Here is an 18,946-nt window from a genome sequence, read left to right on the forward strand (position 1 = left end):
CACTCCACCTTTTCTTGCCTGCCTTGATTGTGTCAGTGGCCAGAGGAGCCTTTTCTTGCTGCTGCCGCCACCATTACCAAGGGAGAGAGGCAGGCTGGTGGCAAGAGAGGAACTATCTGGCCCTTCCCAATGGGGGTGGCAAGTGAGCTCCAACACACCAACTGGGGCCCGCCGCCATGGCACTCGGGTTGAGGAGGGAGGGAGGGTGCATGATGGACATAAAGTTAGGGCGGTGGTGTGTCTTGCCTGGCGCAGCATCCAATGCCAGCGCTGTTTCTTTTAGCTACTCCTTATGTATGTGCAAAGTTAACAGTGTTACAGAATCAAAGATTTTCCAAAGTTTTAAGATTTTGCTTTTTAAAAAGTTCTTTATGGCAGCTAGGCTGCTGATACACAGGGATTTTTCCCACATGGAATGCAGGAAGCCACCAAATCTAATGTAATGGGAGCTCCATATGACGTCATGAACACTGTGAAGATCAAAGGCTTCCTAGGTATTTCCCTTTTGTGCAGGATCAAATGAAAACCTCCTCAAAGGAGGAACTGTGGGATGGCTACAGTCCAAGAATCTATGTGGCCAGACCACCCACAACCAATACATGGAAGGGGGGGAAACTACGCTCTTCAATCAAAATGATGGAGTTAAAATCTGTACTTCCTGCCTCTCATCACTTTTGGCCCCTTGAAAGGCTACTTCCCCCTTTCTCAGCTAAGCTATGCAGTATCACTCAGCTGGGAAGGGAAAGAACTATCAGACTGGAAATTGTGGATTTGGTGAGGGCACTGAAAATGCTCAATTAGAGATTCCCATCACGTGAACACACACACTTCACAGAACTGTATGAGTCAGGGTTCCATGGGGAGAGAAAATCATTATTAAACCTTTTAAAATCTGTGGAATAGATATCCCCATGGAAGACGATGTGATAATGGAGAGCTAGTGTGGAATAGTGGTTAGAGTTTGACTAGGATTTGGAAGACCCAGGCTTGCTAGGCGACCTTAGGCTAGTCATTGACTCCCAGCTTTGCCTATCTTGTTGCAAGGACAAAATCGAGGAGAGAACAATTTAAGTCGCTTTGGGTACATAATTGGAGAGAAAGGATATAAATGAAGTAAATAAATAAATATAAATAGCATTCTAAATTATTTCTGGGTAAAGGAATTTGCTCACTCTTACCTCTAACATCAGCACCTAGTGAAATCACAATACTGAGATTTCTCTGAATTGCATAGTTGCAAGAATGTATATATACACAGATCAGAAAAATATTGCTGATAACCTTTCATAACAAGGGTTAAAGAAGGGTTTGTAAGGGGCAGAGTATGAACCAGAAACCAGACAAACATTCTGTGTGTGTGCTTTATAGTAAAGCAATAGTGACTGAATCAAAGGATAGACAATTTGCCCTGATGACAGCCTACTAGTTCTATCTTTTTTTAAAAAAAGAAACAAACAGTTTATTGAAGTATTTGATTCTGCTTCCATATAATTCAGACAATACATAACATAGCATACATAACATACCTCAATACATCAAATGCTTCTTTTTCCCCTTTTCCTTTTTATTTCCCTCCTCCCCAACCCCGCCTCAAAACAATCAGCAATAATTCTTTATTTTATATCTGTAACCATAAGCACACCTTTTGGAGTTTAACTAATATATCATTATTGTGTCCCCTTGCTTTTACCCATCTTATATACTCAAACTACCTCTTCTTAACTTCCACAATCGTATCCTCACCTAGCTTTTCCTGCTTTAATACTGTTAATATGTCCAACTGTACCTATTCAAATAAATAACCATTCCATCTGTCTATAGTCCATTTTGTAGCGTCTAGCAAGCCAAATGCTATAACCGCATGGACAGCTAAAATCATAACTTTAAATAGATCCTGAGAGGATTTATCTATTTTATACTTCCCCAAAATTCCCATAAACAACACTTTCCCTGATAACTCCACTTTAATCTTACATACTTCCTCCACCTTTTCCAAGATCTTTTGCCAGAATTTAGAACACTCCCACCAAAGATGTGCATAATATCCCTTTTCAACAATCGGATTTCAGCAATTCCAACAATCGAATGTAATTCCCTTGAACATATAAGATAGTTGAGCAGGCATTCTATACCATTTCAAAATTAATTTCAACTACATTTCTCTAATTTTATATCACTAATACCTCTCATTATTTTATTTATCTCGTTTTCTGATAATGTTATGTCTTTCTCCCATTTTGACTATATTATACCAATCATATAATTTTCATTTTCAATCAATATGCTACATATCTTTCTTGCAATACCCTTTTTATTATCTTCTTTAATTCCATACCAGTTCTATCTATGATCACATCCCTTCACCGATATTTTTCTTGTTTGGGTATCAACAAGATTTTCCAATATTCCCAAATCTGGTATGGTATTCAGATTTGGGATTTTTGGGCAATCCCCCCCCCCCCATTTTTTTGCTCCATCATAGTCATTGTAGTCAATGGTCCCCTTAGAGTATAATGGGGAAGAAATCTGGGGAGGATCCAGGAGTCTGAGGCAGCTATCTTTTGACGTAGAGACATCAAATTTGCAGCATAGCTGCTAGTGCCTCTCCTCAAATCCCTACCACCCAAGTTTCAAAAAGACTGGACCAGGGAATCTAACTGTATAGCCCCCCCCCCAAGTAGGTGCACCCATCCTCCTTGTTTTGAATGGGGGGGGAAGGCATTTAAGGGATTTGTGGTCCCTTTAAACACCTTCTTCAAGCCATGACTGCACACCTAGAAGGCATTTAAAGGGACTTCAATCTCTTTAAATGCCCTTTAACTTTGGCTATCTGGCAGTCCCAGAAAATCCCAAATATTTTGGGGGCTTGGCTATTTTAGATAGCCAAAAACAAAACAAAACCTCAAATGTATATTGGGCTGAAAGAATAGCCAATCCTTTATCGGTATTTTTTGGCTCAAATACAACAATAAGGTATTTTTGGACTGGATATAGCCAAATGCACAACCCTACTCTAGAGCCCAAAAAGTCCTCAAATGTTAAGCTAAGTAGCCTTAAACCATTTTCATGTAAGTATGAATGCTCTTTTGACTTACAATTTCACCTCTGGATCCCTTATCACCTCTGGGGCCCTAAAAATAACAAAGCTATATTAGTTCTTCATCTTTTCAGTTGTTACATGCACTTCCTTAGAACTTTCAAATATTTGAATGGTTGTATGAAAAATGACATTCATATCAATTAACATGCAAACACATCCATAGACCATGGAACTATTGCCCTCTCCAGAACCACTAATTTTGGAAGGGGTGTTGAAAGACCTGAGTCAGATTGAGGTGACAAGAGAGGAGGTTCTACAACTGATAGACGAATTAAAAACTAAGTCACCAGGTCCGGATGGCATACATCCAAGAGTTCTGAAAGAACTCAAAGTTGAACTTGTGGATCTTCTAACAAAAATATGTAATTTTTCATTGATATCTGCCTCCGTTCCTGAAGACTGGAAGGTAGCAAATGTCAACCTCATCTTTAAAAAGGGTTCCAGAGGAGTTCCGGGAAATTACAGGCCAGTCAGTCTGACTTCAATACCGGGAAAGTTGGTAGAAACCATTATCAAGGACAGAATGAGTAGGCGCATTGATGAACACGGGTTACTGAGGAAGACTCAGCATGGGTTCTGTAAGGGAAGATATTGCCTCACTAACCTGTTACATTTCTTTGAGGGAGTGAACAAACATGTGGACAAAGGAGACCCAATAGATGTTGTTTACCTTGACTCCCAGAAAGCTTTTGATAAAGTTCCTCATCAAAGATTCCTTAGAAAGCTCAAGAGTCATGGAGTAAAAGGACAGGTCCTCTTGTGGATCAAAAACTGGCTAATTAATAGGAAGCAGAGAGTGAGTATAAATGGGCAGTCTTCGCAGTGGAGGAGGGTAAGCAGTGGGGTGCCACAGGGCTCAGTACTGGGTCTCATGCTCTTTAACTTGTTCATAAATGATTTGGAGTTGGGAGTGAGCAGTGAAGTGGCCAAGTTTGCAGACTTGACACTAAATGGTTCAGGGTGCTGAGAACCAGAGAGGATTGTGAGGCACTCCAAAGGGATCTGTTGAGGCTTGGTGAGTGGGTGTCAACGTGGCAGATGAGGTTCAATGTGGCCAAGTGCAAAGTAATGCACATTGGGGCCAAGAATCCCAGCTACAAATACAAGTTGATGGGGTGTGAACTGGCAGAGACTGATCAAGAGAGAGATCTTGGGGTCATGGTAAATGTCAAGGCAGTATGCGATTGCAATAAAAAAGGCCAACGCCATGCTGGGAATTATTAGGAAGGGAATTGAGAACAAATCAGCCAGTATCATAATGCCCCTGGATAAATTGATGGTGCAGTCTCATTTGGAATACTGTGTGCAATTCTGGTCACCGCACCTCAAAAAGGATATTATAGCATTGGAAAAAGTCCAGAAAAGGGCAACTAGAATGATTAAAGGTTTGGAACACTTTCCCTATGAAGAAAGGTTAAAACGCTTGGGGCTCTTTAGCTTGGAGAAACGTCGACTGCGGGGTGACATGATAGAGGTTTACAAGATAATGCATGGGATGGAGAAAGTAGAGAAAGAAGTACTTTTCTCCCTTTCTCACAATACAAGAACTCGTGGGCATTCAATGAAATTGCTGAGCAGTCAGGTTAAAACGGATAAAAGGAGGTACTTCTTCATCCAAAGGGTGATTAACGTGGAATTCACTGCCACAGGAGCTGGTGGCAGCTACAAGCATAGCCAGCTTCAAGTGAGGGTTAGATATAAATATGGAGCAGAGGTCCATCAGTGGCTATTAGCCACAATGTGTATATATATATATATGTGTGTGTGTGTATATATATAAATTTTTGGCCACTGTGTGACACAGAGTGGTGGACTGGATGGGCCTTTGGCCTGATTCAACATGGCTTCTCTTATGTTCTTAACTATCTTTTTGTTCTAGGAAAAACAGAATTGCTATTTTATAGGATTTTTAAAACCCAGCAGCCATTTTTGTATATTCTAAATTACTGTACACTATATGTTTCAAATTAGTTAAGACTTGTAAAAAAGTTTACAATAAAAGAATGAATTGATTTCTTATTCATAGACCACTGAGTTATTGCCTTTGTGTGAATATGTACATCTTAGGTGGAAGAAGATGTCCCACTACTTGAGAGAGAGATACATCAGTTACTTACCTGGAACCCAGCACCAATATTGACATAAAGCTATACCTGCTGGATGTCTCTAACCTCAGCACATCATGACTATACCCTGGATTGTTCTGTGGTTTCTCTGTGGACACTAGAACAGTAATAGTGAGGTATTTGGGTGATTTATTAGTAGCAGTTGGGTGTAATCCCTGGAACAGGATGTTTGAGGATTGGACTATTTTAATACAAATTTGGACTATTTGGACTATTTTAATACAAATGGTAGATATGGGGGTGGAATTTATCAAAGATAGACAGTGTTCGGCAAGGATACACACTGCCTGTCTAACATCTACAGCATCCCAAGAATTGATAAAACAAGGGCTCCTATTTTCCCCTCATAGATTAGGCATTCTTCATGTCTATTCGTCACCTAGTTTCTCAGTGGGCACCCTCTATGAGTTATCAGGAGTATTGTTGGATTTGGTGCTAGAGGCTCCTAGACAGATTGTTCTGGGGAACTTCAACATTCATGCTGAGAATACGTCATAGGGACTGGCCCAAGGAGGGAGGCTTTTGGTATTTGATCTTTTGGAATATAGAGAGTCAGGTACATAACAGACGTTTTGACCACGTGGTGACTTGCCTGCCTAGTGAGAAGGTTGTGGACATTACATGCTATCTAGATAGGTTAATAGATAGTGGTGGGGCAGGAATCAGCAGTCAGGGTGCATGTTGGCCCCAATGACATTGGGAAAAATAGTTGTGTGGTCCTGGAGGAAAAATTTTGGTTATTAGGCAGAAAGTTAAAGGCCAGAACCTCAAAGGTATAATTCTCAGAAGTGCTGCTGGTTCTGTGCTCAGGGCCATCTAGACAGCACAAATCAGGGGTGAATTATAATATGGAGAATGTGGTAAGAGGAAGGGTTTTGATTTGTTTCACACTGGGGGATTTTCTGAAACAAGCCAAACCTATACAAAAGAGATGATCTCCACTTGAATCAAAAGGGAACCAGGCTACTGGTGATTAATATAAAAAGTTGGCAGAACAGTTTTTAAACTAATCCCAGGGAGAAAGCTGATAGGAACTGAGGAGTTTCTGGTTTTCATAAACAATTGGCAATATTGATAGCAGTAAAGAGAACTTGGGAGTGAGGATAGAATGGTGAATGAGGGCCATATGTGGTGACTAAGAGACTGAAGGAGGCAAGGGTTGCTGGGCAGGAAAACACATTATAGATATCTATATGCCAGTGTTAGAAATCTTGGAGCCAAGTTGCGGAGCTGGAGTGGTTGGTTCTCAATGACAATTTGAATACAGTAAGTATCTCAGAAACGTGGTGGAATGGGGAAAATCTACAGGATACAGTCATCTGTGGATATAAGTGCTATAGTCAGAACAGGAAAGGAAAGGCTGGGGGAGGTAATGTGCTGTATCTCAAAGAGTTTTGGAGTTCTGGTCCCACTGGTGAACCTCCTGATGGCACCTGGGTTTTAGCCATTAAGTGACACAGAGTGTTGGACTGGATGGGCCATTGGCCCAATCCAACATCGCTTCTCTTATGTTCTTATGAGGGGACAGAATCAAATAAGTTAGAAAATGAAGAAAAAGAGAAGAGACTGGATTTATACCCTGCCCTTCATTACCCAAAGGAGTCTCAGAACGGCTTACAAATCTCCTTTCACTTCCTCGCCCCACAACAGACACCCTGTGAGGTAGGTGGGGCTGAGAAAGCTCTCCCAGAACTGCTCTTGAGCAGAACAGCTTTGAGAGAACTTGTGGCTGACCCAAGGCCACACCAGCAGCTGCATATGGAGGAGTAGGGAATCAAATCTGGTTCTCCCAGATAAGGGTCCGCGCACTTAACCACTACACCAAACTTGGTGGAAATACTGGGCCCTAAGAGCTATTTAAAAGTAGGAGTGTACTGTCACTCAAGTGATCAAACCCTTGAGGTTGATTTTGAAATGGAGAAATATGGGAGTTGACTAAAGCAGATAATGTTATTATACTGGGAGACTTCAACTACCCACACATTGACTGTATAAACATGTGCTTTTCTCCTCTAGAAATGAGATTCCTAGACCTCATAAAGGATTGTGCACTGCACTGCACCCCCTTGCCCAGATTGTCAGGAGGTATGGACTGGGTTATCATCAATATGCAGATGACACCCAGCTCTATCTATTGATGTGCGGCCAGTCCGAATGTACCCCGGAAAATCTAGACCTGGCCCTTCAAGCCATGCCTTCGTAGCTCAGGTTGAGCCAACTGAAATTGAATCCGACGAAGACGGAGGTTCTCTATCTGAGCCGGGGTGGTCCAGGGGGAGGGGTTCATCTGCTGGCTCTTGACGGGGTGCCATTAATACCGGCCCCTAAAGTCAGGAGCTTGGGCATGCTCCTGTAGTCCTCCCTTACAATGGAGGCCCAGGTAGCGGCCACAGTTAGATCCGCCTTTTTCCACATTCAGCGGGCACGGCAGCTGGCCCCGTTCCTGGAGCACAAACACTTAGCAATGGTGATTCATATTACGGTCACCTCAAGAACAGATCACTGTAACACTCTCTACATGGGGCTACCCTTGACGCTAACGCAGAGACTACAGCTAGTGCAGAACGCTGCAGCATGGCTGCTAATGAGACTCCCTCAATGGGAGAACATTCAGCCGGTGCTGAAAGAGCTGCACTGTCATGGGCTGGGGCCAGGCAGGCGAAGTCCAGGGGCAGTCCAAGGTCTGTAGCTGGGTAGCAAGGAGGGTCCAAAGCGCCAAAACCAAATCACAGTCCAGGTATCGTAGGTCAGAGGTTCAGAAGCCGAAGTCAGGGGGTCCAGGAGTCAATGCCAGAGTCAGGGGGTCCAGAAGCCGAAGTCAGAAGCTGAAGTGGATGCTAGAACGTCAGGTAAGTGACTAGTTGCTTCCACAAAGCCTTCTCTCAAAGCCCACAGCTATATAGCCCTCTGCTGTCTGTTGCCCATTTGGGCTAATTGCTGACTCAGAGGGCAGCCAGGATCCTGCTGAGACTCAAGCACCCTCACTCCTAGAAGGGCCAGAATCCTTTCAAAACTCAGGGCTCAGGGAGCGTCTTGCTTGTGAGCGTGCCGCCCTCCTCCGATCCCTGAGGTCCTGACGAAGGCGGTCACGTACACGAGCCACCCGAGAGGGCGAGGCAGGGGGCTTGGATCTTTTCCAGCAGAAGGCAGGGGCACTGGTGCAGGTGGCAGGGGCACAGTTTCTTCTGCAGGCTCGGCTTCTTCTGCAGGGCCCCCAGCACCCATGACATGCACTGGCTTCCTGTTGTGTTCTGAGTTTGTTTCAAGGTGTTGGTGTTGACCTTTAAAGCCTTTCTCTGCATATTCCCCAGAGAGCACTGCGTTCAGGGACGGAAAATCTATTTTCCATCCCTGGACCAAAAGAAGCAAGGTTGCGTACGACATGAGCCAGGGTCTTCTCGGTGGCAGCACCAGAACTCTGGAATGCTCTCCCGGAGGCCATAAGGGCCCTGCGGGATTTGTCTACATTCCGCAGGGCCTGTAAGACCGAATTGTTCTGACAGGCCTTTGACATTTAACCGAGAGAGACATCATATGCCACTGGACATCATATAGAGCGCCATGCAGAGTACCGATGGTCACCATCGAACTTTCAGAACCGCTATACTGTACTGTATTAATACAGCACCATGAAATGTTTTAAATAATTTAAATATGTAATTATGTTTTATATGTTTTATTCGTTTTTAATGGAAGTAATGTGATGTTGTGAGCCGCCCTGAGTCCGCTTGCGGAGAGGGCGGGATATAAGCATAACGTAATAAATAAATAAATAAATTCTTTTTTACTGTATTGAATAAATATTTTTTTAAAAAACCATGTACTTTTCTGTAGTTGAAAAATTTGTGCATAGGACAAAGTAGGCTCTGAACCAGAAAAGCTAATGCCATTATAATCATGTTGGTTAAGGTACCATCAATACTTTGTTGGATTTGCAACAGACATTTTAATTAAGGATAATGCAAATGAATAGAGCTGGTTTATTTCTCAGAGAGGCTGTATACAATGACTTGAAAAGAAAAATAAATATACTCTTGACCCTAACCAATCCACCCCCCTTCACATTATTCATTTTGCAGGCATGAAAGTGGCCTGGTCTATTTATCCATTAGAGTGGGGAAACCTTCACATAATGACATAAATGCTATAAGATATCTTAAAGAGATATCTTAAAGAGAAAAATACAACAATCTACACTTACAGGTTTGCCTGCTGGGCCTATGATGCCTTCATTACCGATAGGGCCAGTATTTCCCTAAAAACAAAAAAAGCGAAGTAATTGCTAAAACAGTGTATTAATTAATTCTATGAAAACACAATATGTTAGCATATAATAAGCACACAGTTCTTTAGCTGGCCTACATCACGCTAATTGAAAATCTGTGAGATGGCACTGCACATTCAAAGAGTAATGCTATTTCTAGATATACAAGATAAATTTTAGTCTGTGTTTATGTCCAACTGAGTAGTGAAAGTAAGGGAAATTGACCTCTTTTGTTTATCTATGAGTTAGAAGTCACACAGGCAGTAAAACTAGACATTCCTTGTTTAGACTACTAAGAACCTCATCTAGCATGTGATAAACCACAAGTAATTTAAGTAAACATACAAAGACCAACACTGTGTACCTTAAAGGTATTTGTTACCAGCAAGACATTAAGTAAGAATTTAAGTAATTAAAGTGCAATCCTATGCAGAGTGACTTGAGTCTAAGCCTATTGACTTCAGTGATCTTAGACAGGAGTAACTCTACATAGGGCTGTTTATTCTGGTAAAGCAGGAAACTTCTGGCCCTTGATAGTCAAAGGGAGAACAGCAACCATAAACTGAAAAGATCTGAATATATCTGAAGATTACAAAAATAATCTCAATAGACACATTATCACCAATATATTTAATTCTCAGCATGCCCACATCTGCGGCCACTTAATTCCAGAGACTGGAACCATGAACAGACAAGACAAATATATCTACAAACGTGAAAAATACCCAAGGTTTGCAGAAAAATCTGAAATCTAAAACAAACACACAACAGATTGGGGGTGGGTGGGTGGGTTTAAACTTCCCAAAATAATAGCAGTATCTGTAGCTTTATGAAATAAATGCCTTCAGTTGCTGTTGCTTAGCAACCACACAGTATTTACAGATTTCAAGCCTTACTTTCTGGCAGGGTAATGATGTAGAGCAGGGGCGCCAAACATGCAGTTTGGGGGCCGAATCAGGCCCCTGGAGGGTTCCAATTAGGCCCCCAAGCAACTGGCTGTCATCTGCTTCCTTCTTCCTCTCTCTTGCTTCCTTCTGAATAACAGCTTGTTTTGCCAGGCTCTCTCACTCACACAGAGCTACTGAGCCAAACCTCTCTTCCTTCTATTGACTGAGGCTTCCCCTGGGGAAAGAAGGAAAGAACCACAGCTTCCTTTGCCCAGTTCCCTGGATCCCTTGGGAGAAATACAAAGAAAGCACCTTTAAGACCAATGAGTGCTAGCATTTTAAGTAGGTTTTACGTTTTTTAAAAAATATATTCGAGTTTGTTTGTGTTCTTTATAAAAATTTATATCTCTGCTATGTAATCTTAAATAGGTACACACATGGCCCAGTCTGACAGGTTGGACTTGGCCCAACCTGACATTCCCCGGCCCCTCAAGGTCTCATTTATGTCTGATTTGGCCCTCATAACACATGAGTTCGACACCCCTGATGTAGAGTCCTTTCCAGGGTTATTTTGGCCTTTGAAGGAGGACTCTTTAGGGCTAGGCCTGCCAGCAATAACTGCGTAATTTGATACCATGTGAATTGCATGCTCACTCATGTTCGATTGCTTGCTATTATTGAAACAGCAGCCACATAAAAGCCACTAGGGCACACTGTTTTTCCCTGGAATTAAAACTAAGCAATGATGACCTTACAAAACTTAGCTTGTTCCAGTTTGCATCTGTTAAATCATTTCATTATATTGTATGTTTGTATGCTAATTTGCTGTTCAACCTTTGCCTTATATGTATGGACTGTTAAGTTTCATTCCAGTCTGTCTGAGGAAGTGTGCCTGCACATGAAAGCTCACACTCCAAATAAAACTTCGTTGGTCTTAAAGGTGCCATTGGACTCTAACTTTGGGGTATAGTTAGTTTCAAGTTAGAATCTGAGAGACCCACGTTCAAATCACTGCTCAACCATGGAAGCTCACTGGGTGATGTTGGCCTGTTACACATTCTTAGACTAACTTACCTCACAGGGTTGTTGTGAGTATAAAATGCAGGAGAGGACAATAATGCAAGCTTTGGGTCACCTTTGTGGAGAAAGGTGGAGTATAAATGAAAGAATAATTATACTGATTTCTTGATTAAATCTTATGGGAACTCCAAATGGTTTTAGATAGATGAATGGATGATAATTGGCTAGACAGATTCACAGACATTGATCTCAATATGAATGGGTGTATGTTTATATATTTACATATGTAAAATCTATTAACTAAACAATTGGCTACACTTTATTGGTGATGCAAAATTTGAGCTGAACTGCCTCACTTTGCCTAATAGTGGGGCCAGTATTGGTGTCATCCCATCATCACAATTTTTTCCTTCGTTTCGGTTCATCAAACCATTGTTTGTTCTTTCTTGCTAGCATAGCAGGAAATTTTACCAGGCAGTCCTATATATACATGGGAAAAGCAGCAAAAGCAATTCAATAGCCAAGTGACTGATAAATCTATAGTTGTGCAGAACACTTACTATGTGACCTACTGGCCCTTTTGGTCCAAGAATTCCAATTAAACCAAGTTCACCTTCAGGACCCTAAAAAAAAGATGATCTTTTAGCTAGTTATATGGGCAGTTGGATTATTTTCATATTTCATTTATTTGTAATTTAAAAACATGCTTATTACACATGGCTAGAATTCAGATTTTTTAAAAGGCAAAATCCAGGCAAAGTTTAAGCACTTGCAAATTCCATTTCTTTCAATGCAAGAGCTAAGCTCATATGTTACTCTCCCATTTAAATTAATAAACCTTAAACATGCTTCATTCTTCCAGAATGATCATACCTTAGGACCTGGGAATCCTTGAAATCCCATTAGACCTGGATCACCAGATTCCCCCTGTAATATTAGCAGACAGAAGGAATTACTGCTTGGATTCACGTATTTCCATGCTGTATTTTTTTTTCTTGCCCAAATGGGGTCAAATGTAGTTAACAATAAATCAACACATTTAATTAACACTATTAAAACAGAATCATGCACCACTAAATAGAACAGATCATAAAACCAACTCCAAATGGAAGAAAATCAAAAGGCAAGGCCCATTAACAACTAAGCAACATCAATTAGAAATGAAAAATTAGTTTGCTTCAAATACAAGTGGAAAAAGTGGTCATAGCTGGAACATCTAAAGACTAAGAGGAACAGGGTTCTGTGAGCACCGCTGCAAAAAGAATACCACAGTACTGGTGTAGAAAGTCCTGTACTATATAATCTAGGGTTGCCAATCCCCAGGTGGGGGCAGGGGATCCTCCAGTTTGGAGCCCCCCCCCGCTTTAGGGTCATCAGAAAGCGGGGGGAGGGGAATGTCTGCTGGGAACTGTATTATTCCCTATGGAGATTTATTCTCATAGAAAATAATGGAGAATTGATCTGCGGGTATCTGGGGCTCTGGGGGGGCTGTTTTTTGAGATAGAGGCACCAAATTTTCGTTATAGCATCTAGTGCCTCTCCCCAAAATACCCCCCAAGTTTCAAAATGATTGGATCATGGGGTCCAATTCTATGAGCCCCAAAAGAAGGTGCCCCTATCCATTATTTCCTATGGAAGGAAGGCATTGAAAAGGTGTGCTGTCCTTTTAAGTGTGATGGCCAGAACTCCCTTTGGAGTTCAATTATGCTTGTCACAGCCTTGATCTTGGCTCCACCCCTAATGTCTCCTGGCTCCATCCCCAAAGTCTCCTGGCTCCACCCCCAACGTCCCCAGATATTTCTTAAATTGGACTTGGCAACCCTAATATAATCAGTCTCTGCACTTCTGATGGTAGAGAAACAGAGAGCCAGTTTGGTGTAGTGGCTAGTGTGTGGACTCTTATACGGGAGAATCAGGTTTGATTTCCCACTCCTCCACTTGCAGTTGCTGAATGGCCTTGGTTTAGTCATAGCTGTCGCAGAGTTGTCCTTGAAAGCGCAGCTTCTGGGAGAGCTCTCTCAGCCCCACCTACCTCACAGGGTATCTGTTGTAGGGGAAGAAGATACAGGAGACTATAAGCCTCTCTGACACTCTGATTCAGAGAGAAGGGCAGGGTATAAATCTATGGCATTGACTGGGGGACTATGTGTACAGATAGATTCACATCAACAGGCAGTTCTTGAGATATTCTGGTCCCAAAGGTTTTGGGGCTTTAAAAGTTAAAACCTGTTGGAACCAGTACAGTTGTTTCAGAACAGAAGTTATGTGATCATATTGGCTCATCCCTGTCAATAACCTTTTGGCCACATTCTGAGTATAATGTGGCTTCTAAATGCTTTTCAGAGGCAGTTCAACACAGATTGCATTACAGTACTGAATGTCTTCAAGGCATGTACAACTTTGGGTAGGTCTTTCTTCACCAGAAAATGTGACAGTTAGTATATCATCTGATAAAAGGCACTTCTGAACCTGGCTACTAAGGAGCAAGAACAGATCCAGGAGCACATATGTTCAATATACCCAACAACACTATTCATTACTTTGCATATGACAGAAGATACATACAGTATGCCCTTTCAGGCCGGGATCTCCTGGTGCACCTTGATCACCTTGTGTCCCAGGAAGGCTTCGTTTACCTGGCTTCCCTGGATGACCTCTAAGTCCTTGTTCACCCTGCAAAACAGGGAAAAAATGTGTACACACATTCCTCAGAGGAACAGCAGATAGCCTCTCTTGAAATTTCTATATGATGTGTTCATACATATTTATTCCTTATGCAAATTTCTTATTAGGTCTGAGGTTTAGAATTATGAATACTTCAAAGCTGTATACAAAATTACTTTTTCAAGTATATGCATTTATTTATCTTGAACCTTGTTTCCATTTCTTTTCACAGCCATCAGCAAATCTGTAACTGAAAGACAGACATTTTTGCATTGCACTTTAATGGGGAAAAATGCAATGTTTTTCGAAATCTCTTTCCAAACCTAGAGAAAGTTCCAATGCCCATGCAATCAGGAAGAAATTTCAATCAGGAAGGAATTTTTCCTCCTGTACATATGGGGGACTGTGCCTATCTTTCTTTTTCCTGCCAAACTACAGAGGTTTGAAATATGAGGACTTATTTTTTTTCTTTCTGTTTTAGGGGGGATGAGATCTGAATTCAGCAGAATTGTCTGGTCATATTCCAAAGCAAATAAGCTGAGATAGTCCAGTTTATACTGAGATGATGTTTTCCTATCATCCCTAGTTAAATATAGTGTTTTCCAGTTAATGGATAGCATCTGCCTCCTTTGAAATGGCAATACAACTTACAGAAGGTTTACCAAGGCATTAAAAGGCATTTATGAGTAAACATAAGGACAACATGAATTAAAAACTGTTTTTCAAGTCAATCTACATACATGCATTTTCACTTACATTATGACATTATTACATTTTCACTTACATTATGCTTTCCAAAATATAAATGTACATGCTTTATTCAAGTTGTAAATTTTGCCTTTGTTATTACTTTTTATTGAATGCACCAAAGGAGTCCAAACACAATGTAAACCAGCCTTTAAGAATACAATTCAAAGTACCTTTAGTCCTGGTGGTCCAGCATTTCCTGGCATACCTGGTAACCCCTTCGGTCCCTGAGTTCCAGGATATCCTGCCAGTCCAGCTATTCCTGGGCTTCCTCTATTACCCTTGGATAAACAAACAGCAAGTAATTTGCAATCACATTAACCACTGACTAATTGTTTTGGTCACTAAAACAAATGTCTTTGCTTCATAACAATTAGCTTATTTAACTAATATCTCATCATACAGAATCACATTTTTAAACTACTTCAATTGAATACATGGTTGGACAATATTATTTAAATTTAGTATAAACTATCAACATAAAAATATTGCTTAGAAATTACCTCTAATATTTCATAAAACATTATAAAGCCACTAAACCTGCAGTATGTACTATGAAGGACCTCTACTGACAATCAGACATGGTCCCAGCTCAAAGCAAAACAGCTTCCTGGAACCAATTTTCTATTGCAAAAAAAGCAGTCAGATTTTGCTAAATGACTAAAGCCTGATTCTTGTATTCCCATTGTGGTGTGATTGCTGCATGGTGTGGCCAAACACCACAGTGTGGCAAGTCAGTTAAAGGAAAACACATGGGAAACACAGAAGTGGCTATTTCTCACATTACTTCATCAAGCCAGAGGGAGATGTGACACTGGCGTGACATCCTTTTGTCCCATTTGGCAGATACTGATCCTAATTAAAAATTATTCTATGACTCAAGACATTACACAAGTATTACTCACAGGAGAAGCCGGTTGCCCAGGTAACCCACGTTTTCCAGGACTCCCAGGAATGCCCTCTGGTCCAGAATAGCCGGGTGGACCCTTTTGTCCTACAGGACCAGGCTGACCCTGAAATAAATTTCAAACCTATTAGACTCCAAACAACATCATTATTTGGAGTGAGTTTATTCTTTAATAACTGTTTATCTCTTCTTTTCTAAAACAATAAAAGGCTCAAGATAGCTAATAAAACATCAATATAAATATTTAAATAAATATTTGTGAAGACTTTTTACACAGGTAATAGGGCAGTACTATAGCAAAATGGATAAGAAAAATGCTTGGTTAAAAGGCCAGGAACTATGGACTGCACTAGCGTGTATGGTTTGTGCTGTCTGTTGCTGTAAGTAGGATCCTATTATGTAATTTTAGCATCACTCAGCATGTTGTGTCATGTTAATAGTTATGCTCTGTTTCAGCTTTGATTCAGATTTCATCAATATTAATTCTATATGTTGTCAAAGGCTTTCACGGCCAGAGTCCATTGGCTGTTGTAGATTTTCTGGACTGTGTGGCTGTGGCCTTGGCATTGTGAGACCTGACGTTTCGCCAGCAACTGTGACTGGTATCCTCAGAGGTGTAATCCAGAAAACTGGAGTTCTCTCTGGGTCAAATTGTGAAGAGGTTGGTAGGCAGGTGATTTATATCTACTCAGGCAGGTGGGGTAGGGCTGAGTCATTATCTTGTGGGAGCTTCCTGGGCTGTGACATGATAATGGAGGAGCTTACTTGAAGGGGTTCTTTTGTATATGGATTGGCTATAGAAATTCTAATCTTATCTTTAGTGCTGCTGTAACGGTAGGGCATTTTGTGATTTTCAGGACTGGAAGCCATGTCCTATTCATTTTAAAACTTCCTTCCTTCGTGTTGAAATTGTGTTTATGTTTCTGGATTTCAATGGCTTCAATCAATTCTATTACACTGCTTATTGGATATCCCATCCTGTTATGCATTGACTTACACTGTGTAATCTGCTTTGAGACTATAAATGAATGGATAGATGAATAAATAGAAGTAAAATATATACATAATACCTTGCTCTCACATACAAAAGTGGGAGTAAAAATACTGCATAAAAGTAGCAATTTCAGTTGCCTAACAAATGCACATCTAAAATAGCATGACAGAAAAATACAAACAGATTCAGGTGGGTAGCTGTGTTGTCCAAACCTGCCCCCACATCCCAGTTATGACTCATGTTTCCCCACCATAGGCTCAAGGCTGCATCCCAGCTGCCTATCAGGACCAGTCCCTAGCAGGCTTTGCCTTAAAGGCACCACATATATTGCTAGTTTGGCTCATGAATACTGAAAGTGGGTCCTTGGTTATCCTCAGAGTAGGACAGCCTGCTGGTTAATCAATACTTGTGACTGGTTAATGTGTGTTTGGGACAGATAGCTAAAGGACACTGGAGATGCAGATGTGAGAAGTGAGCATTATATAGCTTTCAGAACTTTTAAGTGGCTTTCCGGTGTTAGTCATACACACACAATGTATGTACACTGTGTATGGCTCATATTAACGTAATCTTTAAGATTTTTATCCTTTCTATTTTTATGATCCACTGATGTCACACTACACAGTGAGGACACCAGTCAATACAAACTGCTGCCCTCAATATGCTTGTAAAGCAAACATTTTATTAGTTGGTGCCACTTTCCAGCTACTCTTGAGGCTAGTGGAATAGATGGAATATAAACATTTTCAATAAATAAATATAGATATTATTGTAGTTAACATATCATGGCCAGGGGTCAGGCTATTGGCTCAGTTCATTTATTTTTAACATGAAGGAACTGCTTTCTGACTCAGGCACTGAAAATGACTTACAAAGCAAATCTATTTTTTAAAAGGTCAACTGAAACACTTAAATTGCTCATTTCAGAAATATCAAACACCAGTACAATTAGATGCCACTGAAATTAAGCTGAAATATAAAAAGTATCAGTCTGTTTTCTAGACCAACAGATCTTGCAAGGAACACTACTTAGAGCTACAATGTCAGAACAGAGAAAACCTTGAAAAGAGTATGAAACAGAATCTTTCTAAATATCAATACCCAAAGCAGGATAATCTCAGTGAAAATGAGAGCATCTGAAAGCTCTCCTAAAAATATACTGGACCCAAAACTGTCCAAGCACAGTTATAAAGAAATTGCCTGCCTCTGGATTAATGCAATTCTAAAAAAAAAAACTTTCCTTTTTTCAGTAAATTTATAGCAAATTATAATTGACAGAGCAGGAAAATCTGAGACTGTCATATATGGACTCAGGGAGTGGACAGTTCTGAACGATAAAAGCAGACTGTTTTAACCTTCAGTTGGTCTCTGTTCATTTTACAACTGCATATGCTGTGCACACCCTGTGAAGAGCATGGTTATAAAAGGAAAAAAATGCTCTCAGTATAATTAAAAAAGAATGTGTACGCACCAAGTTGAATGAGCTAACTGAATTTCATTAGCTTTGTCTTTTATCGAGAGCATGTTGTTTCCTGCATTAAGCAATTTGGATCTGCCTTTGCACTACTTGATATCTGAAATGTAAGCACATAATGAACAAAACAGTCTGTTTACTTACAGGCATTCCAGGTTTCCCAGCTTGACCACTCACTCCCTTTTTTCCAGTGGGACCCTGGAGATTCCAAAACATCTGTTAGCTGACAAAGCTGATGAAACCTAACAATAGGTCAAAAGCCTGCATTTCTTTGTCAGGGAGCTAGGAGTACTTGCATTATTTGGTGTTATGTCAGTGTCAAAGAATGGCAATCACTTCCATGAGGAGTAATCTACGATCATGAGCTGCTTGCAAACTCACGATCTCTCTTCTAGTCTCTTACGTTTAGCAAAACACTGCACTGATTCAAAAAGCAGATCACACTAATGCATACAACCAGTCACAATATTGGGTGCTATTCTACTTGGGGACCAAGGATGACTTGAATCAGTTCTGTATTTTTCACAATATTGAGTGAAAAAGCATAGGAATAGTTTTGTTCTTTTTCCACTGTACGAAGATCGCCCCGATATTATCTTAATTTTCCCACTAAATATAGTAAAATAATTTATATTAGCTTCTCAAAGAGCATGCTGTTTCACTTAACCATTGCCAATTTTGTCAGATTATTTTTCATAAATGGAAACCCCAAAGTATAAATATCAATTAGACCATCATGCCTCATTGTCACTTGAATTGGAAG

General features: G+C 40.7%; 1 protein-coding gene across 1 annotated transcript in view; it reads right to left on the reverse strand.

Annotated features, from left to right (window-relative positions):
• The window catches only part of COL24A1 (collagen type XXIV alpha 1 chain), a 282,681-nt gene that overhangs the window by 18,302 nt on the left and 245,433 nt on the right, over window positions 1–18,946 (reverse strand). Inside the window, exons 46-53 of the mRNA XM_060232149.1 lie at window positions 18,328–18,381; window positions 15,714–15,821; window positions 14,982–15,089; window positions 13,963–14,070; window positions 12,271–12,324; window positions 11,958–12,020; window positions 9,428–9,481; window positions 3,096–3,131 (exon numbers count right to left, since the gene is read on the reverse strand). Coding sequence (XP_060088132.1) covers window positions 3,096–3,131; window positions 9,428–9,481; window positions 11,958–12,020; window positions 12,271–12,324; window positions 13,963–14,070; window positions 14,982–15,089; window positions 15,714–15,821; window positions 18,328–18,381 — 585 coding nt within the window. The remainder of the gene's footprint in view (window positions 1–3,095; window positions 3,132–9,427; window positions 9,482–11,957; window positions 12,021–12,270; window positions 12,325–13,962; window positions 14,071–14,981; window positions 15,090–15,713; window positions 15,822–18,327; window positions 18,382–18,946) is intronic.

Source organism: Heteronotia binoei, chromosome 2 (genome assembly GCF_032191835.1).
Source record: "Heteronotia binoei isolate CCM8104 ecotype False Entrance Well chromosome 2, APGP_CSIRO_Hbin_v1, whole genome shotgun sequence".
NCBI classification, from domain to species: Eukaryota; Metazoa; Chordata; class Lepidosauria; order Squamata; family Gekkonidae; genus Heteronotia; species Heteronotia binoei.